We start from the raw sequence: 26,124 nt of genomic DNA, 5'->3' as shown, positions 1-26,124 counted from the left end.
CATGCTCAGTTGTGTCTGACTCTGCAACCTCATGTACTGTAGCCTCCCAGGCTCCTCTGTGTATGGAATTTTCCAGGCAAGAATACTGGAGTAGATTGCCATTTCCTACTCCAACGGGTAAATTATATAGTTCACTGTTATTCTTGTTTTGGTAAGATTACCTATCCCTGCATTTTGCCATGTGACCTGAAATGTTTCCCCATGAGAGCTTTTTTCTCTCTACCCTCTTAACTTGGGTTTAGCCAATGGGCTGTGAGTGAAAGTGGCATATAATGTGTCTATGAAAAAGCTTTAGAATCTATTGTATATTGTATGGTTCTGTCATTGTGGGCTTTTTTTACTCAGTTATTATGGGCTTTTCTCTATGCCACAAGACCTGGAATTGTGGGGGCTGGGGAAGCATTTGCTGCTTCTTCAGCTGATGACCTAGAATGAAGAAGATTGTTAGTTATTAGCCAGTAAAAAAAACATCTTTTTCCTTACTGCTTTATTACCTAGTGAAAGCTGACTGACGCAGAAAGTAAGCTCTCCGTCCTTTCTCCTTAGATTGAGTTGATAAGAAAAGTAAGCGCTATTTCCTGTCATTTGAAGGATTTACATCTTTCATCGTGCCCTCCTAAATCATTCTGGGTATTTTAATTCATCCAAGTAAAGTGTGAAAAATTTTTGACAAGTGGTTCTTAAATTCTTGAGGAAATAAAATACATAGCCATCTGTAACTTTACTCATTGCTGCCCAGGTGGAGTTTGATGAGTTGGATAAGCCAGTGGGCCCTGATGGATAACTGGCTAATTTTCTGAGGGGATGTAATTTAATAAGTCTGTTCCATAGTTGAGTTTGTTGGATCAGGTCAATTAATTTGACTTTGCATATGTAACAGAATGATCCCCGAAATACACTGGAAGAAGTTATTTTAAGGTATCTTGCATTTGCATTTTTTCATGTAGACTATTCTAGTATTCTTCGAAATATATCAGTGAATACAACAAATTAGACTGTAGTGACTGTTCTGGTTTGATGTGCTTTTGCTTTGTCCAAGGGATTGTTGGTAAAGCAAACTTCTGTTTGCTTTATTGCTGATTAGTTCTAAACATTTAGTTAAGGGATATCCCATTATATGTTTTGATATCTCAGCTGATATCATGAGGTTGCTGAGAGGCTGAAGGGGTTATTTGTTGCATCAAATATTATTAGCACGTGAAACCATACCAAACTCATGAATATTATTAGATAAGGAACAGATTTCCACCAGTTAAAGTTTCCTTTTTTTTTTTTTAATGCAGTAGTGTTTTTTTTTGCAATTGAGGGAAGAACCACAGCATAGTAGAATTGAAGAATTGTGAACTGTAAGGGATTCTGGATTCTCAAGTAAATATTGCCAGTGCTTTGTGAGTGACTTCAAGAGAAGTTTGGAAACAAGATGAAAATCCTTGTGGAAGTTTTAATAGGAGTAGTGATTATGTTTTACTACAGTTTTAGAAAAATAGTTATTGACAAAGTTGACAAGATATCTAGTATTTAAGATAAAAATTTAGAAACTATATTAAATCTGCACAGATAAATATCAAGAGGATGAATCATTTCACTTGCAGTTTCACCAGTTTTCACTAATGAACAGTAAACAGTATGCAGATTATTAACATTTACTATGCAGCAGAGTGATTATTCTTTATGGTTTTATTTTCAGGACTATTGCAGAATTCTCAAGTAAAATTTAGAAGTCCAGAGTAAAATCATGCAGTTCTCAATTGAGAATAGAATTCTTAGCACAGTAACTTAGTTGCATTTCTACAGAGGCTAGGAATCCTCAGCATAAAGGGATTATTTATGAGTAAGCCATCATTAGTCAAGCCTACTGACTAATGTTTGTTTAATCCATTTAACATAAACTCAAATCTGAAAAATTATTTTCAGCATCCTGTTTTTCAGAATAATGTTATAGTACTATCAGTTAAAAGCATGAGTTTAATTGGAGTATCTTTAATTGTCAAAGATAGAAATGTCAAGTCCACTTAAATGGCTTTGCTTAGCATTTTGCAAGTTTTTGCTAAAATTTTATTTTAAAATATATTTCATCACATATCCATACTTTGAATTAATATAGTGTTTGTGTATGTGTCTGTGCGCTTTGACCCAACAGTTTTGGTACTTCCTGTTGTTTTGTTAAAGCAGTTCTTGGAAAGCAGTAGTATAGATCCTTGTTTATTTAATCAGGAAAACCCTGCTATGGACCTGTTATTGAAATAAGAATCTGGAGGTATGTTACAAATATGTGTCAGTTTCATCGTTCACCTTTAATTTTACCCCGTTTGGATTCTTGGTAGAGCACTTGCCCTCATCTGCTTCCCTTGTTGCCGGGCAAGGTTTGTGATGCTGATGTCTGATTGGTCTAGGCAGCTATGGCTTTAAGCCAATCAAACAGTGAATTTCAGTTCTCTCACAAGACTGAAGCATTCAAGCAGCTGCTGATTTATTTTTCCTATGGTGAGATTATATAAACTAAGAGTATGGCTGCAGCAAGCTCCCTCTTGGGTATGTTTGAAAAATTACAAGGTTCATCTGTAATTGAAAGAGAAAAAATGAAGTTTATTTTTAAAACTTACTACGAAAAATCTCATAGGTAGTGAATTTGAGAAAAAATATTCTGATGACAGATTTCCTATTTTTATTTTATAATTTTATATTTAAAGGACTAGAATGATGTCATAAAGAAAAAAATTTCCCTTCAATTTACATGAATATTTATTATGTAGTGTATATATTTGCTTTACTTCTTTAAAAGGGGAAAGCTCATAACCTTTTTGTAACCTGCTGCCAAAGACAGTTAAGGTGAAAAGAATATAGTAATTGTACTTACAACACTTAATACAGGTTATTAAGAATCACATTTTAATTTCATTAAATGAATCAAACTAAGTCAGTTCAGTGCAGTAGACAACAAAACACTTTATAATGATATCCATAGTTAACCTTTGGGTCCAGAATACAATTAACTTTTGGAATTGGAAATCTATAACGATAGGAATAGATGGGTATGAAAATAATCTTGTTAGTTATTTGGATTTAAGATTTTGCTGGATTTTTAGTATAAATGTTTTATATACATTAAAGACTACGGAATTTTAAAAAGAAATTTACAGTTGAATCTTGCAGATTCCAACCCATTGTGTAGAGACGTATGTTCTTGTTATGTATTGTCCATATTTGACTCATTCCCCAGGTAGGGCATGGATTTATATTTCTGAAGATAAATAAGATTTACACCTTTTATCCTATTTTATTTATGTGGCATATTTTGTGCATATTATAGGTTTAGAATTTTATGCAATTATGTTCTAGATTACTTTTATCAGACAAAGAACCTCACTGAAGTGTTGCAAATCCAGGTTTTAACTATGTTTTTCCGACCTTACTGTCTGTCTCCTGTTGCTGGGCAGGAATCAGAATGCCGGCTGCTGATTGGCTGAGTTTGTGAGCAGCTCTTGAACAGCCACTTAAATTCTTGAGCTTTTTGAGCAGGCAGATTGTAGGCTAAGACATTACAGCTTTGGGTAATACTCTCTTTGTTGTTTCATAGCTATAATCTCTTTGCTAGAAAGAAGAGTGTGAAAGGAATAGGTGGAGGGGGATGAAGCAGAGAGGAAAATAATGGTTTCACTTAAAGAAGAGGCTTATTGGGCTTTCCTTAAAATAATTTATCCAAAATTTGAAAAAAAAAAAAAAAATCCCAAGCCATAGAGACTTATTTGCAGGTAACACACCCTTCTTGGTTATTTAAATATAATTCCTTTAGTAAAGGTGAAATTCTTGTTAATGCTGTAGAAAAAGATTTTTTTTTTTTTAAGTGGTGATATTTCCCCACAGTTCTTCAATCTGAACATTAAGGACTTTAAAACATTTTTTTCTTACTATCTTTCTTATGAAAAATGTTTTCAGGAGAAAGTAGTTCATTACATTTTACACATTTACTTCTAGATATGGCAGACACTTTCTGCTGTAAAATATAAGTGCTTTTCCTATGAAAATAAATTGCAGTCCTGTGAGAGCTTCATAACTGTAGTGTTGCCACCTAAAAAAGTAGTATTTCTTTTGTAGTATAGTTTTGTGAATGATATGTCAGTTCCAGATGACGATATTTAAAATGATCTTTAGAAATGTTTTGTTCCAGTCATATAGTAATGGAGACTTGTTTGCAGGTAACACACCCTTCTCTCCTGTGTCTTTCTTAAATATACATTGTTTATGCAAAATAGATTTTAAAAAACTTACTGCTGATTGGTTTGCATAGATATGGCTGAACTAGTTTGAACTGGTTGTTCGTGCTACTTCCTTCTTGCTTTGTTTATTATATTTACTTAGAACCCTTAAAAAATCTTGTAAATGGCTGTAGTGTGCGCCCTTGTGGGTATAGATGGTAGTTATTCTGTAATTCTTTGTATAGTCTTTTATTTTACTGTATTGATGGCAATTTTGTTGATAAAACCAGCTTGCTTTAATAGCATTTATTTTTATTAAATGTTACTTGGTGGCAGTTAACATTGATCAAACATGAGTGCATGGTAGACTTTCTAATTCATATACAAACTACCAAAAATATTTAAGAGAAACTTGTTTCAGATTCTGTATGCCTAAAAACATCCTGAATATCCATAGACAATTACAATAATATTTGTTGAGTGCCAAGTGCCATCCAAACACTTAATGTATAGAATCTCATAATCATTAGTGCAACCTCTGTGTCAGGTACTGATATTCCCTTTTTAAGGTGGCTGATATTAAACAATGAAATGCTAGGTAACTTGCCCTGTGTCACATAGTAAGTACATAGGGGAGTTAGAACTCAAGCACATGTTTCTGTTGGCAGAATTCATGTTCTTACTGGAATTACTAAAAATTACGAAAATATGGTTTTTAAAAAGGAAGAATGTTTGTTTTTAATGCATCTGGCAACAGCGACCAGTTATGTATATAACGACTGAGAAATGTGGCTGTTACAATGTCAAAATCCAGAAGAACTGCAGTTCAGTATTTGAAAATATTTAAAGGGTAACCACACCCCTAGTACTATAAATTTAATCATTTTTATGTTTGGAGTCAGCAAGGAAAATGTCTACAAAACTTGCATTGTATCTTCTTTGCAGAACATTTTTCAATAAGTGTGAGTTTAAAATGGATTGTAGGTGGGGAAAATTTTAAAGTTAAATTGTAGCTGCATTTAATAATCCTTAAAAATAGTGCTATGATAATTTTGCTTTGACATTTCTTCTCATTTTAAGGTAATTTTTATAAATAGTTTTACTCAGCTGTATAACTTAAAAACCTAGGAAGACTAAGAAATATAAGTAGTTGGCTTACAGTAAGTATGAATGCAGATTTTATACTACAATCTAGAAGTGCTGTGACAAAATGGTTGGTTCTCAAGCTTTATTGGCCTCCAGCAAATAGGCTGGGCCATAGTTTTGTGCCTTTCAGCTAGAGGAATGATGGGATATCAGGAATATACCTGTAAATGAAAAGTTGGGTTTATTATTTGCTGCAGTGAGAGAGAATACTCACTATGGGGGAAACTGAGGCATACCAGTAGGAGGATATTAGAAAAAAACCTGGTAAAGGGTTTATTTATAGTATAGGTTGGGTTTTGCAGGAAGGGTTTGAGGCAGGAGACTTTACTCTGGATTAGGTACTATCAGAAAGTGGTGGGGTGAGGGGAGGAGCAGTTCTATGCTCAGTAACTATCTCAGTAACTGTTTTCTGTAAGGAAGACAAACTACAGTGAGGGTAAAACTGCAAGTGATTAAAAAAAAGTGTAACCATCACTTATTTAGTCAGAGGGGAAGATATTTAGTAATTTATGTGTTGCTGGGTTGCACAGTGACCTTGTCTAATTTAAATGCTGAGGTTGTTATGTCCAACATGGCTTAGCTATAAGCATCAGATCAATTTATAATAACACTGAGCTTTGAACCTTAAATTCCTGGATTTCAGAGCTGCTTTTTTCCCTTCTCCAAGCAAGTATATGCTAGCATCATTCGTACTGGTAATGGTGATATTTAGTGAATATCCATTTAAAAGCAATATTCATGATTCCTGTATATCTTAGTCCTTAAAAGGATGTTTGTTTTATTCCACTGTAGAGTGGCAACTTTGTCTTTTTCTAGGGCCAAATCTGAAGTGGCCAGATGTTAACCCACAGAGAAACATGGATAGAGAACATCCTTATCTTAGTTCTGATCTATTTTACCATTAAGTATGATATTTGCAATTTTCTTTTGTAGATAACCTGTATTAGATTTTAGTTGTTTACTTCTGTTAGATTTCTGAGAGCTTAATTATGACTCACTTTTGAATTTTGTAGAATGAATATTCTGTGTTGAGATGATCTGTTGTTTGTTTTTGCCTTCTGTTTATGTGGTAAATCACATTGCTTGAAAAAGAAATTTTTTTTTTTCTTAAATAACAGAAATGTATTGTCTTACATTTCCGGCAGTTAGAAGTCTGAAATTAAGGTGTTGAGGGGGCCATGCCCTCACTGATGAAGCTAAGGAAGGATCTGTTCCATATTTCTCTCCTAGCTATGGTTTGTGACTGACTAACTCCACTTACCACACAGTGTTCTCACGTGTATGTGTCTGTGTCCAGATTTTCCCCTTTTAATAAGTGCACTCATCATATGGAATTAGGACCCAACCTAATGACCTCATTTTAACTTTATTATCTCTGCAAAGACCCCTATTCAAATAAGGTTACAATTTGAGAAATTATGTCTTAGGGTGCTAATTTATTTTTTTCAAGTGGACATCTTCATTAGGCCTAAAATCTGCAATGCTCAGTGACTTACTTGTAAATCTACAGTGCTTCATTTTTTTATTAATGAAATCGACTTTATATATATATGTGTGTGTGTATTTTAAAGAGCTTATTCACATAGTTGCATGTTACTACCTTTTAAAGAAATAAACTTTTAAATAACTCAAAGATGAAAGAAGAAATCACAATGGAAATTAGAAAATATTTTAATAGAACGGTGAAAAATATGACACATTAAAACGTGAGATGCAGCTAAAGCAGCGCTTAGAGGGAAATTTATAGCTTTACATGAAAACATTATAAAAAAGAGGAAAGATTTAATTTAATGCATAATATTTAGCATGTTGTGGAACTGCCAGACTGTTTTTCCAAAGCAGCTGTACCATTGCCATTGGATGAGAGTTTCAATTTGCTCACATTCTTAACTGACACTCATTATTTCTTTTGATAATAGCCATCCTGGTGTGTGTGAGATGTTACCTCATTTTGGTTTTGATTTGCATTTCTCTGATGACTAAATGATGTGAGGCGTCTGTTTATGTTAATTGCTTATTGTCTTTTTTTATATCTTTCAGAGAAATGTCTGTTCAATTTTGTTGCCCATTTTTAAGTTTTGTTGTTGTTGTTGTTGATTGCAATAGTATTTTACATTTTCCAGATGTAAGTCTCTTATCAGATATATTATTTGCAAATATATGATTTGCAAATACAGTTGACCCTTGAAAAATGTAGGGACTAGGGGTGCTGAACCCCTGTACAGTTGAAAACCCTCATGTAACTTTATAGTTAGCCCTTTGTACCTGCAGATTCAACCAACAGTGGGTCAGGTAGTAGTGTAGTATGTATTTATCAAAAAAAATTCCAAGTTTAAGAGGACCCCTAAAGTTCAGACCACATTTGTGCAAGGGTTAACTGTATTTACTTCTATTGTGAGTTGTCTTTTCACTTTCTAGATAGTAATCTGTTATTAATATGTTAATAGTTATTTAGATATTTCTGGTTGCAAATGTAATATTTTTTTATGTTCCTTAATTCTCCTTTCTTTTTTCCCCTACCTCTATACCTCTCCCCCATTCTTCTCCTGCTTTCATTCTCTTATTATTCCTATGACAACTACTTTTTACTTCATGTACTTTTTTAACACTCTCTCCTCCATACTCTGTGAATCCATTAGCTTACTGAGAATGAAAACTAGAAATTAGTCACTTTCCCCCTAACATTTCCTGGTAATTGATCTCTTATGAACTGTACCTATTATCAATTTTATGTTATATAAATTCAATAAATATAAAAATTAATACACAGTATTATAATTAGCATAAATAAGTATGCTTTCTATAATTACTTTAAAATTACATAAAGTGGTGCTTGCTTCTAAGATCAGTTTGCATTAAGTATATTTAGGTGGCTTTGGTTTCAATTGTTAAACTCTTTTTTTTTTTCTTTTTTTAAAGATTCAAAATGGATAGTATAGAAGAACCTCAAAAAAAAGTCTTTAAGGCTCGAAAAACAATGAGAGTGAGTGATCGTCAGCAACTTGAAGCAGTGTACAAGGTCAAGGAAGAACTATTGAAAACTGATGTCAAGCTGTTAAATGGCAACCATGAAAATGGAGATTTGGACCCAACCTCACCTTTGGAAAATATGGACTATCTTAATGACAAGGAAGAGGTGAATGGCATTGAGGATCTTTGTTTTGACCCTGAAAAAAGTAAAGCAGAATGGAAAGAAACACCCTGTACCTTAAATGTTCATGTAAAAAGCAAGCAGGATGATGACGTAAAGTGTGAACCTTTGTCTGCCAATAATGTAAGTCCAGATCTAGCCTCTAAACTGACTGCTGAACCATCTTCTGGTGATCCAGCTTCTGATCTGGCTACTGGAGGTCTGGGGTCTGGAGATTCTGTCTCTGGAGACCTGGCCTCTGAAACATTAACCTCTGGTGATCCTGCTTCTGGTGACCCTATCTCTGGAGATCTTGCCTCTGGTGAAACAGCCTCCAGTGAACTGGTCTCCAGTGAGCCAGTTTCTAATGAACTGGTCTCCAGTGAGCCAGTCCCTGGTGAGTCAGTCTCCACTGAACCAGTCTCCAATGATTCAGCGTGTGATGATCCAGCCTCTCATGATCTTGCCTCTGAATCACTGGCCTCTGATGATCCAGGCTCTGGTGATCTGACTTCTAGTGATCCAGCTTTTGGTGATTCAGCCTCTGGTAATCCAGTCTCTGATGAACCAACTTCTGAGACAGCCTTTGACTCCACCTATGACCCAAGTTCGGTACCAGCCTGTGAACCAGTTCCTGAAACTGATAGTACAGAGCCCAATAGCAATAAAGGTGATGATTTTCTTCAACAAAATAGAGACAATGAAAAGTTAGATCAAGTTTTCTCATTTGATGAGAAAAATAAAGCTGATAGTAATAGTGATGCTGATGCGGAAGCTCTTGAAACAGATGATACAATTATTTGTTCAGATCTGTCTCCTGAAAAGAAGTTAGAAGAAGATACAATCACAGAATCTGCCCTTGGAGAGGAAGCTATATCTAGCAGTGTGGAGATTGACCACAGTGAAAAGAATGAAGAAGAAAATTCTGCAGACCTTATGGAAACCATTAGTGAAGATGTTATAAAAGATGACAAAAATGAGAATATCGTAGAAAATACAGATTCTATGGAGACAGATGAAATCATTCCTATTTTGGAAAAGCTTGCACCTGCTGAAGATGAACTCACTTGCTTTTCTAAAGCTTCTCTCCTTCCAATTGATGAGTCAAATCCAGATTTGGAAGAAAAGATGGAAGGTTCTTTTGGTTCACCATCTAAACAAGAAAGTAGTGAGAGCTTGCCAAAAGAAGCCTTCTTGGTCCTCTCTGATGAAGAGGATATCTCGGGTGAAAAGGATGAGTCTGAAGTTATATCACAAAATGAGACATGCTCTCCAGGTTAGCCTATTATTTATCTTTTAAAGATTTTGATTAGCTTTAATAAACTGGTTAGTTAAACATTCTCATAAAGTTTTAAGTTTCTTTTAGTTACGGAGGAAGTTGAGAATGGTGGTGACTAGAATATGCTCTTCGGAGAAGGCAGTGGCATCCCACTCCAGTACTCTTGCCTGGAAAACCCCATGGATGGAGGAGCCTGGAAGGCTGCAGTCCATGGGGTCGCTAAGAGTTGAACACGACTGAGCAACTTCACTTTGAATTTTCACTTTGATGCATTGGAGAAGGAAATGGCAACCCACTCCAGTGTTCTTGCCTGGAGAATCCCAGGGACGGGGGAGCCTCGTGGGCTGCCGTCTAAGGGGTCGCACAGAGTCGGACACGACTGAAGCGACTTAGCAGCAGCAGCAGCAGAATACTCTCTAAACTTGACAGGTTCTTAGCTTCACAGAATTCAGAATTAACAAAGATGCACTCTGAGAGCAGCATTATGTAAAGTTCTGAGAAGGGAGATAAAAAACGTAGAAAATATTACACTTGCTCATAAGAATCTTGTAGACTGGAAATAGAGACAAGATGGACCAATATAACACTGTGATATAACAATTTCCAGTACATAATTAATCAAAATTCTAAAAGTTGTTCTTGCTATCATTTACCAACTGAATAATTTTGAATCTGTTATAAAGGCCTACTGTTTAATTTATTTTTTTCAAGTGTGACAAATTCCATTTTATAATTTTCCAATTGATATCTGATTTTTTTAATATTCTTTGTCCAGGGAATGATACCATCATTGCTGGAATTCAGAAACCTGGAGGCATAATTATATGTTTGATAAAGACTATCCATTTGCTTCCTAAGCATTCTAGATTCTACCTAATGTTTGATTCATTTTCTAAATGATCTCTTATTAACTTAAATCTCTATAATTTGATTATGTTCCTCTCTTTGGTTAGATCCCTATTACTTTTAGGATTATTTCAGACTCCTTGTATAAAAACTGTATAAACTTCATGATTTGGTCAATGCTTGTCTTGTTATTGCTAGAGAAAAAGGGAGAATGAGAAAATCCTACTTTGTTTTCATGGTCAAACTCAAGCATCATTCCCATGTGAAACTTTCTCAGTTGCTTTCAGACTGGCATGAGTACCTTTATGTTTCCATTATGTCACATTCTGTTAGCCTTAGAGCCCTGTGAGTGGAGTGACCTTGTAACAAGAAACACAGCATTTGGTTTTAGTTTGTTTGAAGGAAAAAAAAAAGGCAAGACACAGGATTCCCCCACCCCACTCCAGTATATCATACGTACATTTCTTTTGAAGATAGAAACTTTCCCCTTATTAAAGGTGACTTTATTTCCAAAGAGCATTCATTCATTTATTAAACATGTATATATAGAAAGGCCAGGTTCTTCTTGGCTTGGTGATTTAAAGGTAAAATTTATTACTTGCCCTGAGGATTCTGACAAGAATTAAACCACAGGCCATTAAATACAAGGTTGTGAATACAGTAATAATGTTAAATTGGTAGGCTGGGAGTTTAGAGGAGAGTAACTTTATGAGATATAGATGTATTCAGGGAAGCACTTTCCTTTCACTATCTGTGTAACATAGAGTTTTAATGAAGATAATCCCTCTTAATTGCAACTCCATCCTACTTGCTCAGGTCAAAGATCTTGGAACGATTCTTTTTTTGTTTGGTTCATGTTCCATACCCAGTCTGTCAGGAAATCCTGTTGTTGCTGCCTGCACAATAGGTCTAGAATGTAGTCTCTTCGCATCATCTTCACTGCTATCACTTCTGCTCTGAGCCATCATAATCAGGCCAAAATAATGCTTGGGTCACAGGTAGTGCTCAGTAAATGTTTGTGGAATTAAGTAATTCATAATATAAGAAATATAAGAATATTTTAAGTAATATAAAGAAAAGTGTGTCATGGAGGACCTTGCATATAATGCCGAAACATACTAGCACTGGGGAACCATTGAATGAGTTCAAGGAGAGGAGAATAACATGATCAAATTTACATTTTGGAAAGATAATAAGTAACAGTGTTTAGGGTGAACTTCACTCATTTCTCAGTTAGTATAGAGAGAGTAGTATTAAAAATACCTTTTGTTAGTGAATATAAGAAAGAGCAAATTGAAGCTTTAATGGGTTTATACGTTTTACCTTTATTCCAGAATCTAGGCTATTGGAGACTATCCCTCCCACGCAGTGCTGTTAAATGCAGCAAGATGAATATTAAGCTACCCCTATTGCATACTTTGAAAATTCAGAGTTGGGTTTATTTTTGGTTACTTACTTTTAGACTTTTATTTGGTTGTATGCTGTTAACAGAGTAAGTTTAGTAATAGATTTAATTTCTTAGCTAGTAACTGAACTTTTATTTTCTGTCCCCAGAACCAAAGGAAATTTTGTTATTGTAGATTAAAGTATAGTTTCTTATCTGTTCTTTGTTCTTTTTATGTGGTGGTAGAATCTGTTTCATGTCATATTTGTTGCTGTTCATCTGTCGAGGTATTACTTTCTTCAGATTCTTTATTCTTGACTACTTTTTAGTATTTTCAGAACACAGAATTATAAATCTGGCTTTTCCCTCTAAGTACTAATGCTTATGACTGTACTAGTAGGAAAACATAAAACTCTTATTATTTCAGACACTTCTTTAGCAAATTTGTTTTAAATGTAGCAGTTGTGATGTATATTAGCATCAATAAAAAATAATGAATGATATCAGAAAGCAAATAGAAAAGCTATTTCAGGTTTACAAGATAGAAAAACCTAACAAGTGATTGCAGCTATTCCTACTGTATAATAACTGATACTCACTAAATGTTTAAAATCACAGTCTGTGTAAAAAGACTAGGAAAAGAAAGGTTTCTCTGTGGGAACATTACAGCAACACTAGAGGAGGTATACAGATTAGTTGTACCTTTCATGTATTTTCCATACTATACTCTCCTCGAGCTACTGTTCCATCTTTCCTGTCCTTCAGTGCCACTCTTCAGGTTACGTTAACAAAGCTAGCACAGTTTCATCTCTTCCTATTTACTCTCTAACTTAGTTGAATTGTGATTTCCATGTTGCACAGAGTCGGACATGACTGAAATGACTTAGCAGCAGCAGCCTCCTACTTAATTTTTCTCAGTGGAGTGATGTTGATGCTCCTATTGTTGAATCCAGGGGCATCCTTTTTTAAAATTTTATTTCTCATACTTAAATGATCTCTTAATAACAGTCCCTCCCTCTTGAGATTCTCCTTAGCTTTCAAGCTACTGCATTCTCAAATTTTTCCTCCGTTTTTGCCTTTATCATTCTGTTTCTTATGGAGAAATGAAAGGGAGAGCTCTTCTGACTACTTGGCTTTTTAAAATTCTTTAAACATTGTTATTTCTTAATATTTTTGAGGAGAATAATCTGTTTTAGAGTAAATAAGATTTTATACTAAGTTCTGACATAATTTCCTTCCAGATATTATTTCACGTTTTAAAAATATCTGATTGATTTATTTTTCCCTTTTTACTGAATCCTTAAGATAAATTCAGTTCGGTTCAGTCACACAGTCATGTCCGACTCTTTGCAACCCTATGGACTGCAGCACGCCAGGCTTCCCTGTCCATCACCAACTCCCGGAGCTTACTCAAACTCATGTCCATCGAGTTGGTGATGCCATCCACCATCTCATCTTCAGTTAATTTATTTATAAATTAATCTCATCCTAATTTATTTATAAGATAAATTAAGTGATCATAAATGCTAATCAGGATAATTGCATGGGAATAGAATTTAAGATTTCTAATTTTGCTTTAGGGAAAGTGATAGAATTGCCGTGGTTTAGGCAGTTAAAATTATTGTTAATTTGTTTTCACTGTTTACTGTGTTCAGCTAAAATTCTTTATTATCTCAGCCCATTAATATTCATACCTATTCGGATTTTCTTTATGGAACCTCATATTCCTATACATTGGTGTGGAAGTTGCAGCTTTTTTTTTATCAAGAAGTTGAGGAAGATCAAAGATAAAACAAGTTTTGGAAAGGGAAATGTGAAAGGAAGGTCAGATTTAAATGGCTGTTATTGCCCATGTTAGGGCAGAGGCTTGGACTGTCTAGGAATAATTAGGAGTAGATACATTACCATATGGCTGGAGTAGGAAATGGCATCCCACTCCAGTATTCTTGATTGGAAAATTCCATGGACAAAGGAGCATGGCAGACTGCACTTTTTGAGTTCTCAGAGATTTGGACATGACTAAGCATGCACACATAGATAATGTCTATATGACCATATAGACATTAGTTGATGTCCAGTGAGAGCTGAAATCACCTCAGAGTGAGTATAAGTGAGTGAGAGGAGGTCCAAGAACTGAGCTCTTTGTAGTCCAGTGATTAGAGACTGGGGAGATGAGAAAGAACCAGCAAAGAGTACCAAGAAAGAGCTTCAGCTAGAAAGAAAATTAGGAGATTTTGTTGTCTTAGAAAGTCAAGTAAAGAATGTTCTGAGAAGGAAGGAAGAACTAGCTCTATGTATGTATCAAATGCTGCTGTTTGTTTAGTTAAGGTGGAAGAGAAATATTTAATGACCTGGAGATCATCTGTCACCTTGACAAGGGGCAGTGGAGTTGAAAGCCTATTTGAAGTTGAATTTCAGAGAGAATGGAAGAATTGAAGATAATAAAATGTAACTTTGCCCCCCAGTTTTGCTTTAAAAGGGAGCACAAAAACTTACTGTGGAAGATACATTATTTGGAAATTTGTATTAGTTAAATGAAGCCTTTAAAAATGTTCTGGAAAAGATATTTTACCAGTAATACCACATTTTTCTGACATTTAATATGTCTTGTGAGATTGACATTTACATTGGCTATTTATGTTCCTGCTGCTGCTGCTGCTAAGTCACTTCAGTCATGTCTGACTCTGTGCGACCCCATAGACGGCAGCCCACCAGGCTCCCCTGTCCCTGGGATTCTCCAGGCAAGAACACTGGAGTGGGTTGCCATTCCTTCTCCAGTGCATGAAGGTGAAAAGTGAAAGTGAAGTTGCTCAGTCGTGTCCAACTCATAGCGACCCCATGGACTGCAGCCCACCAGGCTCCTCCATCCATGGGGTTTTCCAGGCAAGAGTACTGGAGTGGGGTGCCATCGCCTTCTCCGATTTATGTTCCTAGTATCTATAAATTGCTTGTTTTATCTTCTTTGCCCAATTTTTTGTGTGTGTATGTATTATATTGTCTGTAGTTAGTCTGTAGGAACTTTTTGTTTTAAGTGTTTCTCATAGAGCCATTAATCTAAGGTGGGGAGTTGTCAGACTATGACTGATAAGCCCTAACTGTTTTGGTTAATAAAGTTCTGTTGGAACATAGCCACATCTATTTGTTTATGTGCTACATATTTTTTTATCAGTAGTTCCCATGGTAAGTACAGAACCGACCAGTTGTATCAGAGACCATAGAGCCCACAAGATTGAAAATACTTATGTTTTGACCATTTACAGAAAATGTTTGTCAAGTCTGACCCAGGGCAATGGTTTTCTCCATATTTTTTTTGGAATAAAGTTCTATTCCATGTAATTCTAAAAATGGGGAAGTAACCCCTGATATAAATTGTGTCTTCTTATCCTCTACAACACAGTTTTCTACCATAATTTAATGGAATTATATTAAAGACAACTGTCATCAGAAAGATTTGTCTCAGCTCTTTCCCAAGGTTTTTAGGATTACCAAAATTACAAGTTTTGGTACCTGCTCTTAGGGAATTTACTGTCTCATGTGGTTGAAAGAAAAGAATACCACAGATAGAAATGCATATGAAAGCATGTCAATATATGAGGCTGTACTCAAGATGGGAGAGATTACAGCAGAAATTGTGGATGAGGACAGCTTCTAAAAAACAAAAACAATCTTAACCTAAGTATTTGGATAAGTTTTAGGAATCCCAGAAACTACTCTAAGTTATATATAAACCTGTCTGTGTACATAGGCTTTTGATTATTATTCTGAGTTGATGCAAGCTCACTTAGATTCTATATAGGCTTTGTGAACAATAACAACAAAAAAATTAAAGGAGTCAGACACAACTGAGTGACTTTCACAACATGTAATCAACATTTTAAAATAAGGTATTCTTCATTTTCTTACAAAGTCCTCAAAATCCAGTTTGTGTTTTACTCCTGCAGTCTCAGTTTGGACTTGCCACATTTGAAGTGCTCAGTAGCCACGTGTGGCTAGTGGCTCTGCTACTGGATAATACCGAAAAGCCCGTCCCCTGAGAGCCCTCAAGTTCATAACAGTATAGTTTTTTCTCCGTGGGTTATTGCCTTTTCCAAATTCATTGACTTCAGAGTGTCAATAAGGTGCCTGTGAGCGTTCAACCGAACATACTTTATAATAAACTATAACTCCAAAAGAAAGATAGGGCCTTACTCCTTTCTGTAGATACTGTTAATACCATTTTTTTAATCCAAAATTCTTTATTAAGTCAAATGCGAGCCTAAATTTTAATTATCTTTGTCTATGTTTAAGTCCTAATAAGTGTTTAAGTAGTGAGAATATAGTCACAACTTCTAAACATATCTGGAAAATGGGAATTGGATGATAAGAGGAGTTTTTTGAATAAAATGAAGGAATTGCAAGCTCAGCTTGACATCTCTCTCAGAGAAGAGGGAGAGTAACATACACATAAGAGAGGCAGACCAAACCAGGCCAGTTTACTCTGCTGTTTTCTGACCGATTGAAGTTACAAGGCTAATTTTGTCCTTTGGTGGTATGATGATTTGCTGAATAAAGACTAGGTAAATCTTAATCTTAAGCAACCCAGTTACTCTGGAAACTAGGAAACTATGGGAGTCACCACCCTTAGTATTAAAGACAGGAAAACTTGGAAAAGTAAATATAGTAAATGCTTTGTAATGAGTGTGCAGTCTACAAGGGAGCAAAACAAAACTTTCATTTCATTGAACTGAGGTTCAGGGGTGAAATCTTAAAAACATTTCTCATGAGCATAGGGTGGTAAATGGGAAGTTAATTTTCTAATACTCATGTTAAAGTTTAAAAATAGTCTCAGTAATCTTTGTATGTATTGTGTTAACATTCTTGTTTTACCACTGTCACATTTTACAGATTTATTGTTTTAATATCTTAGTGTGAAAAATATTGTAATAGTTTCATCAATGATCCTCATCTTTGCCTGTTTTCACCTAAAAATTCTTTTTGTTTTTTTTTTTTAACCTCAGCTTCTACTTAGTATTCTTGCCTGGAGAATTCCACGGACAAAGGAGCCTGGTGGACTATAGTCAGTCCATGGGATCACAAGTTGGACACAACTGAGCGACTAACACACATACACACACTACTCAGGGCTGTTGAAACTAAAATCCTGGTGTTGGAAGCAGAAATGCTTTATCAGAATCTTTATATAGTGCTATATGCACATCATTGCTTATTTAATTTTGGTTGCAGTATATGATGAAATATGGCATGTTATATTGACGCTAAAGGATATAAGGGAGAAAAATAGAACCCAGGTATATTAGTGATTAGTTCTTCTCCCCTAAATGTTTAAATTAGTTGAGCTATAAATTGATTGACCAAAGGCCATTTCTGGTGCCTCTGGAATTTTCTTTGTTTTAACATTGCAGTTATATAGATATCTTTATAAATATTTTTTGGTCGCATTCTTTAATTGTTAGCTTTTATATGCCTCTTGTGAAAATTACTTGTGCTACATCACTTCAGTCATGTTCTATTCTTTGTGAAGTCAGCCAGGCTCTTCTGTCCATGAGATTCTCCAGGCAAGAATACTGGAGTGGGCTGTTATTGCCTTCTCCGAATACTGTTTATAGTGTAGGATTATTTGGAGGATAAGAAGTAATGTATGTCAAGCACCTAGCTAATTTAGTTGTTGGCACTGGTATTGAAGTAGCTAATACTTTTCAGTAAAACTTTTTTTTAATCTATAGGATAAAAGATATCTTTAGGATAGACTTCACCTATCCGTAACCATTAAAATAGTGATTCAGCCTATCTTGTCAAAAATATAAGGTGTTTGGAGTTTGTCAGTAATTTGTAACTTTTTTTTGTATTTTTTTGTAATTAGTCACAACTAATGTTTTAGTTTTAATAACTGAATATAAAGGAGTCTAAATGCACTATAGTAGTTGTTTTCACATCTATTGATGATGGTAAAGTATTAAGATATTTTGTTTTAAAATAAATATTTTTTTTTCCATGTGAAGAGTTTATTATATACTTGCAAGAACATTTAAAGCTAGACTTGTTCATTGATTTCCACCAGTTCATGCTCCTTTTTTTATTTCCAATATTTTACATTTTGAGACTGATTCATAAAATATCATTAGCTGGATAATTATACCAAAAATGTAAATAATTATGAACTATTGATAAATTATATTGGAAGAAATTTTCCTTTTCTATTTTTGTTACAGAACAAATAGAAAGCAATGAAAAGGACAGCAAACCTGAGGAGGAAGAGCAAGTAATACGTGAAGATGAAAGACCTTCTGAGAAAAGTAAGCATGTACAAGCAAACCTGAAATTGTTTTAAAAATTGTTTCTGCTTTTAAGGCTGTATAAAATACTCTTCTGTTCATGAAATGATTGTCAGATTTTTCAGTTTAAGTAAGCCATAGTAAAATCATTTTGTTGATGGTTAACTCAACTATCTTTGAAGGTGTTAATTATTTCATGTGCTTTATTGTTTTGCTTATTCTTTCCATTGTTCCATAAGAAAGATTTAAGCTTACTATTTAGTAAGGTACTATCTGAATATCTTGAGAGAAGTTGTTTTAGATTTTCTTTTAGGTCATGGGCCCATAGGAATTTTGTCTGAGGTGATATGGCAAATGAAAGTATGTATCTCAGTTTATTTAAAGTTCTTAAGCTTTGTGGGAAGGGGAAAACAGTGTTTACTGAATGTCATTAGGTTTATGGAAAGATCACTGGACCAGAAGTCAAGAAATTGGTATTCTGTAACTCTCTGTCTTACTGCTCTCCATCTGTGCCTGTGTAAGTTATAATACAAGACAAGTTGTGGAATAGAATTGGACTCTAAATCAGGCATGTAGACATGGACATAGGGTGAGGTAGAGAGGAAGATGTATGGTCACATACAGCCATTTTTCTTTAATAAGTGTGGAGATTTTAATATTTTCCTTCTTACATATTCAAAAAGAAACTAGATAAAACTTGCTTATGATCTCATGAGTGTTGTCAGTATTTAAAGCAAATTTCTAAGTGAAGGTCTTTGAATATTTATTATTTACCAAATTACTCCTAATAACATTAATTTTATTATTTTTATCAATATATATTTGCAATTTCTTAAGATATGTTAAGAATAACTGTTGATATGTTATTTTCCTAAGGCTAATGATTAAGGAAGAATTTTTCCTAAATTTAGTGAGGAAAAAATTTTACTGAGGGGAAAGAATTAAGTAATTAAAGCTATGCACAGTTGTAGAAGTATGCGATGTGAGAATGCATACTGAGAAATCTGTGACTTGTGAATGAATGCTCTAGTTTGTCAGAATTCATATTGTATATAGAATTTATTAAAAGGAATGAATTTAAGATGATCTCATATTGTTAGTTCATCTTCCATCTTAATGGGAAGATTTTGAGGAAAGAATGTTCTTTGTTCATGTTGTTCGTCCATTTGCTTATTTAGCCATTAGGAAGTTCTAGCCATTAGGAAGTTAGCATATTGAAAATCATTTCAAGTTTAAAGCTAAAAGCTATCTACTAACTTTTCTGATCACAAAAGCAAATGATTGAGAATCCTGTTTTGTAGATAGAAATAATATTTTCCTGAGGGTAGAAAATAAACATTAAAGTCTATCTATAATAAAAGCATCTGACGGTGTTTAATAAAAACATCTACTTTTTCTTCTTAGGTGAATTCTTTAGAAGAAAACGTTCTAAGTCAGAGGACATGGACAATATACAGTCCAAACGCCGTCGATATTTGGAAGAGGAATATGAGGCAGAATTTCAAGTAAAGATTACAGCCAAAGAAGATATAAACCAGAAGCTACAAAAGGTGTTAGAGATTATAAGTTAAAATCATATTAAATAAAAGGCACCACCATCTTTATTCTTCTAGGTTTTTGACTTTACTCTGTATTTTATTGACATATTCAGATTTCTCATAGAAACAAAGAACTTGAAGCGTGCTGCGATTCATGGGGTCGCAAAGAGTCGGACATGACTAAGTGATTGAACTGAACTGAACTGGGCTTATTACCCTTAATTTAATTCTAAAATTCCTTGTGACTCTTTTGAAGCTAAATTGTTTTTGTTTTTCTAAAGATATGATAATCATCAAAATGAGAGAGAAATCATGACTTCTTATTTGCTTTATACAAAACTGAGCATCAGTTTTCAGCTTTTTTTTCCTTCTACACTCCATTCTAGTAGGAACATTAGAGTCTCATATGTTAACAATTTTAGCTTTTATAATTTTTTTCGTAAGCTGGTTTCATGACTATAAGTCCCTGTGTTCTAAGCTCTTTGTTATGTATTTTAGGCTTAGTATTTAAAAATGGTATAAACAAGGCTCTGGAAGGACTAGGGAAAAGGAATATTTAAAGTACAGGCATTGGAAACTTCTCACTATATGTATTAGACTAGAGATAGAAATTTTCAAAATGTGTTCATAAATGTTGACAAATCTTTTTTTAAGAGAAGAATAGGAGACGTGGGTGAAATTAATTTTTCAAATTTTACAGATTTAATGGTGAAATTATAAATAACCTAGGCCATGTTCTTCTACTCAAAGTGTAAATATCCCCATTAGAGAAAGGAACAGAGAGACAGTAAAAAAGTGGCTTTTTTTCTCTAGGATCTTTTTATCATATGGTGATAATAATGCCAGTTTAGTCTTTCTTTTAGAGCTATTAGAAGTATGAAGATAGCTATGTGAAAGGATTTTGAAAACATCTGTGTATACTGAGGGTTTACTCCTCTAGGAAAGTGTTACTTGAGTGTGGTCCATGGATACACAACATGTGTCCTCTCTATGGGTCCATAATGAGATAAATATAAAAACTGTGAGTAAATTTCATAGTGCAGTGAGATTCTTAGTGTCTGCTAAAAATATCATCTATAACATTAGAAAATATTAAAATCTGGTCCTTCACCTTGTTTCCTAAATCACAATAGAGGGTATGGGAGGAAAACATTAAAACTTCAATTTCAAATTGTTTTAAAAATTTCACCCTCTGGAAATTTTCTATTTTTAGTACATTTTATTCTGTTATAGTAGATATTATATATAGGCAGAAGTAGAGGATTTCAACAGATATCATTGTGTTATGGATGCCAGTATTTTTTTTAAACAAACTAGCTAATGTATTAGTACTGTCTTATTAGTACTTCAGAATATTTACTGTTTGCTGCTTGCTTGAAATTCCTTTTTTGTAACAAAGAAATATATATTTTTAGGTTGTACAGTGGTTACTGGAAGAAAAATTGTGTGCACTGCAGTGTGCTGTATTTGATAAGACATTGGCAGAATTGAAAACACGAGTGGAAAAGATTGAGTGTAACAAGAGGCATAAAACAGTTCTTGCTGAACTACAGGTTTGTACAGTAAATTGCATATCCACGTGTCATCATTTTCATAACTCACTTTCTGGTATATGTTTTCCAAGTTGACAGTAAAGTATATTTAACTTCTAAGTATTAGGAATAAAAGGAATCTCTATTAGTTTGCTCAGGCTGCCATTAAAAAAAATACCATCAACTGGGTGACTTCCAAAACAGAAATGTAGTGTGTCATAGTTTTGGAGGCTAAAAGCCCAAGGTCAAGCTGCCTCCAGGCTGTAAGAAAGAATTGTTCCATTTGTCTCCTCTAGCTTCCTACGGTTTACTGACAGTCTTGGGCATTTCTTGTCTTGTGGAAGTATCATTGTGATTTCTGGCTCCATCTTCACATAGTGCTGTGTCTGTATGTGTGTCTGCTTCCAAATTCCCCCCTTTTCTAGGGATACTAGTCACTCTGGATGAGGACCCACACTATTCTAGTATGACCTCATCTTAGCTATAGTTGACTTTTGGACAGTGTAAGGGTTAGAGGTGCTGTCCCCACTGCCTGCAGTTGAAAATCTATGTACTGCTACCTGCCTCAGAAAATGAAGAAATTCATAAATGACTCACCCACCTCAGTGAACAGTTCAGATAGAATCAGAACTCAAACCCTAGTTCCTTTGATTTCAGTTATGGTGATCTCTAATTGAACACAGACTCTCACTCAATGTAAAGATCTGTAGAATGAAAATATGAATAGTATATTTATTGAAAAAAAATTTCCATGTATAATTGGACCCATGCGGTTCAACTCCATGTTGTTCAAGGGTCAACTGTAATTACCTCTACAGTTACCTATTTCCAGATAAGCTTGTGTTCTGATACTTGGGGTTCAGACTTCAACATACTTTTGAGATATGTATCAACCCATGCCAAGCCTCAGAAATCATCTTAGTAGTGCATCTTCAGTGTTTCTTCAGTCAGTGAAGAGAGGCTGGCATCATCTAAATGCTGTTAAGTACTAAATAATGTTTGCTGTGATTCTTTTTATATTAATCTATTTCCTCCAATGAATTGTATTTTTAAAGACATTAGTTTGTTGGTCTGTGTTTATGAATGATTGCTACTTTTAATTTTTTATTAAATATATCTATATTCAGCTTCTGGTTAGTTGAAATGGGCACATGGTAGCATGCGTTAGTAATTAATTTCATTCCAAGATTAAAAAACTGGGAAATTTAATCAGTACATTCATTCTATCAGAAGAGAATGTGTGGTTTCTATTTGGTATAGGTTGTCTGAAATACGAGCATTGTCTCAGATGCTGACTTGAAAACCACTTATAGAGCCTTAAATAAGGGAGAAGTGGTTCATGAAAATAAAGTTGCGCAGTTGAAAGCAAATTGCAAGCAACTGTGACTAGATTTTAGGAATTATATATCTCAGCCAACAAGTTTATTTTTTTAAATTTCATATTGTAAATTTTATTTAAAGTGAGACTTTGTTAATAATAAGGTAATTGTATAGTTATTTTATAATGCATCATTTAGGACAACACTATTCCTGTTTCTTACCTTTAGCGGGTCCTTATATAGTTAGTGATAGTGTTGTCTAATCATTACATTTTATTTTACTAGTACTATTTAGAATGTTGAATTAGAACTGAAAATGTTAGAAGATTTAAGAGAATAATTTCATTCATAGTTTGTTATCATTCCCATAGCTGCATCTATGATTTTGTGCTTTTAGAACCTGAGATTTTAACTCTCATATTTTTAAGCTACAAGTCTGTCTTTAACTTTTAATAAGACTTTGCACTTGAATATTTCTTTGTAGCCTTAGAATCTTAATCTTTCCAACATCAAACCAATCATCTTCTCCACAAATAAGTCATGTTGTGGAGTTTGCACATTGTTCCCCTTACTCAAAATTCTTGAATTCTTAGAAAAATCTTCAAGGAATACCTTCCCATTGTTCCTTTTATTCACAATTTTTCAGTTCTTGGAAACTGATTCCTCTGTATCACTTCACATATACACAGTGAGTTGCCAAATTAAAACTTTTAAATTTCTTATAAAAGTCTGTCTTTTACATCTTTTTACTTTCTACAAGGCCATCATTACCCAGTTCCTTGATTATAATCGCAGCCTTTTACATGACCACTTTGGTACTGCTTTTTACGTCTTTACTGGTCCTTCTCAAGCATTGTATTCATCTTTCTAAAATGCTGCTTGTTAATTCTCTTCTGTGTAGTCCAGTTTCCTCAGTTGTGTACCAGTTTTAAACCTGTCTTCGTTTTCTGATTTGTATTTTAGATCTCCTAGTTTTTGATCCACTTTTCCTAATCCCACCAGTGGCTTCACTGTCCTACAGAGTATTTTTTTTTATTGACTGTGTTGGGTCTTCATTGCTGTGTGGGCTTTTCTTTAGTGGAGGCAAGTGGAGGCTACTCTCTAGTTGGGGTGGCTTCTCTTGTTACTGAACACGACCTCCAGGGTGTGTAGGCTTTAGTAATTGCAGCATGTGGACTAAGTAGTTGTGGTTCCTAGGCTCTCGAGCACAGGCTCAGTAGTTGTTGTGCACGGGCTTAGCTGTTCCATGATAGGTGGTATCTTCCCAGACCAGGGGTCAGACCTGTGCCCCTTGTATTGGCAGGCAGATTCTTTACCATTGAGCCATCAGGAAAGCCCCCTACAGAGTGTTAATGCTCACAGTGTTTTTATTTCAGCCATTTGATTTCATATTATAGCTTCCATTCATTTATGATCTGTCCTTACCATGCCATTTATTTACATTTTACTTAGCCCAATTTAGTTCCCATCTCTTTCTTTGTTGTATTTAGATTTTTATGGAAGTAAAATTTGGATAGCAATTACTTTAAAGTTTACAGTTCAGTGTCATTTGGTACCTTCACACTCTTGTATGGTCATCATCTTTATCTAGTTCCAGAACATTTTCATCAATCCAGAAGAAAACCTTGTACCCATTAAATAGTCACTTCTCATTTCTCTTTCCCTCTAGCCCTTTGGAACCACTAATCTGCTCTCTGTCTCTACTGAGTTACCTGTACTGTTGTTTAAACATCTGTGTATCTACTTTAGAGAAAATTTAAGTTATTTTTATTCCTGGAGTTTTTGTTTTTGCCTTTTTATTGTTGAGCTGTAAGAGTTCTTTACATATTTTGGATATTGAACACTTTAAAGTACATGATTTATGACTATTTCACCCACTCTGTAAGTTTTCTTTTCACTTTCCTCTCTTGATAATGTCTTTTAATGCACAGAAATTTTACATTTTGATGAAGTCTTGTAGGCAGCGTAGAGTTGGGTCATGATTTATTATCCACTTTGCCAATCTCTGCCTTTTAATTGAAGAGTTTTTCATCTCTTTACATTTAGTTATTGGTAAAGAAAGATTTAGTCCTACCATTTTACTTGTCTTTCACCTTTTTTGTTCCTTAATTCCTACATTATTACCTTCTTTTGTGATTTTTTTCTAGTGAACCATTTTAACTCTCTTCATTTTTCTCTTTCTATAAAGTTTTTACTTTTTCCTTAGTGATCACTCTGGAGATTAAACTTAACCTCTTGAATTAATACCTATTATACAAAAAAGTATACAAAACTTTTCTTTCACAGTCTTGTCCTCCCATCTCTCTGGTGAATTTCTTAATTTCAGTTATTGTACTTCCAGCTGCAGAATTTATACTTGTTTAAAAATATATAATATCTGTCTCTTTACTCATATTCTCTCTATTGGACATTTTTTTCCTTTTTTTTTTTTTCAAGTTCTTTCTCAATAGTATCCTTTAGTTTTTTGAATAGATTTAAAACCATTTATTTAAAGTCTTTGTCTAGTAAGTTCTATGCCTGAGCTATATTTCTGTTAATTTTTTTTTCTTTCTGTGACTAAACCATACTTTCTTATTTCTTTGTATATGTCCTAATTTGTTCATTGTTACTGTTTAAATGAATATTTTGAGTATTGCAATGTGACAATTCAGAAAATCAGGTTTTCCCCTTCTATCCAGGGTTTGCTGTTGCTACTTGTTGTTATTTGCTTGATTAGTGGGTTTTTTAAACAATTTTTGGAGAGTATATATTCATTATTGTGTGTGGTCACTGAAGTCTGTGTTTTGTTAACTTAGTGGTCAGCTGATATTTTTACAGTTAACTTAAATGCTCAGACAGTAAGGAATCCACCTGCAATGCAGGAGACCTGGGTTTAATCCCTGGGTTGGGAAGATCCCCTGAAGAAGGGAACAGCTCACTCCAGTATTTTGGCCTGGAGAATTCCATGGACAGAGGAGGCTGGCAGGCTACAGTCCATGGGGTAGCAGAGTCAGACATGACTGAGCAACTTTCACTTAAATGCCTGGAGCCTAAAAAAGTAAAAAGATTACTCTCCCAAATCTTTGCAGATTAACATTGGGGTACTCGTTCAACACTTAGGCTAGACCATTTACAACCTGTTTTATCACACTTGCCTTATTCTTCTCTTCCTGCTTGCATAGATTCTGAAGGCTAGTCTGAGGTGACAGCTTAGGGTCTTTTCAGGCCACTTGTGAGCTAGCATTCTGTCCTGAACATTCAGATAGTCTTCTCAATTTCCTGAGATGGGTGAGAGCTTTTAAAGCCCCCTTCTGCCATGTGTCTTTTTTCCCAACCTTTTCCATCTTGGACATTTCTTTTCTTTTTTTTAATACTTTTTATTTTATGTTGGAGTATAACTGATTAATAATGTTGTGATAGTTTCAGGTGGACAGCAGAGGGACTTGGGTATATATATACATCTATTATTCTCTCCCAAACGCTTCTCCCATCCAGGCTGTCAC

The 26,124-nt window shown here is 34.5% G+C and overlaps 1 protein-coding gene across 1 annotated transcript in view; it reads left to right on the top strand.

The window, feature by feature from the left end:
* The first annotated feature begins 8,265 nt into the window (after nt 1–8,265).
* ATF7IP (activating transcription factor 7 interacting protein) overlaps nt 8,266–26,124 on the top strand; it is a 58,103-nt gene continuing 40,244 nt past the window's right edge. Inside the window, exons 1-4 of the mRNA XM_068971358.1 lie at nt 8,266–9,748; nt 18,191–18,274; nt 19,658–19,803; nt 21,207–21,344. Of these exons, the coding sequence (XP_068827459.1) occupies nt 8,269–9,748; nt 18,191–18,274; nt 19,658–19,803; nt 21,207–21,344 (1,848 nt within the window). The 5' untranslated portion in view covers nt 8,266–8,268. The remainder of the gene's footprint in view (nt 9,749–18,190; nt 18,275–19,657; nt 19,804–21,206; nt 21,345–26,124) is intronic.

This window comes from Capricornis sumatraensis, chromosome 4 (assembly GCF_032405125.1).
Source record: "Capricornis sumatraensis isolate serow.1 chromosome 4, serow.2, whole genome shotgun sequence".
Classification (NCBI taxonomy): domain Eukaryota; kingdom Metazoa; phylum Chordata; class Mammalia; order Artiodactyla; family Bovidae; genus Capricornis; species Capricornis sumatraensis.
Note: the sequence above shows the minus strand (reverse complement) of the source record. Positions and strands in the feature narration are given on the sequence as shown.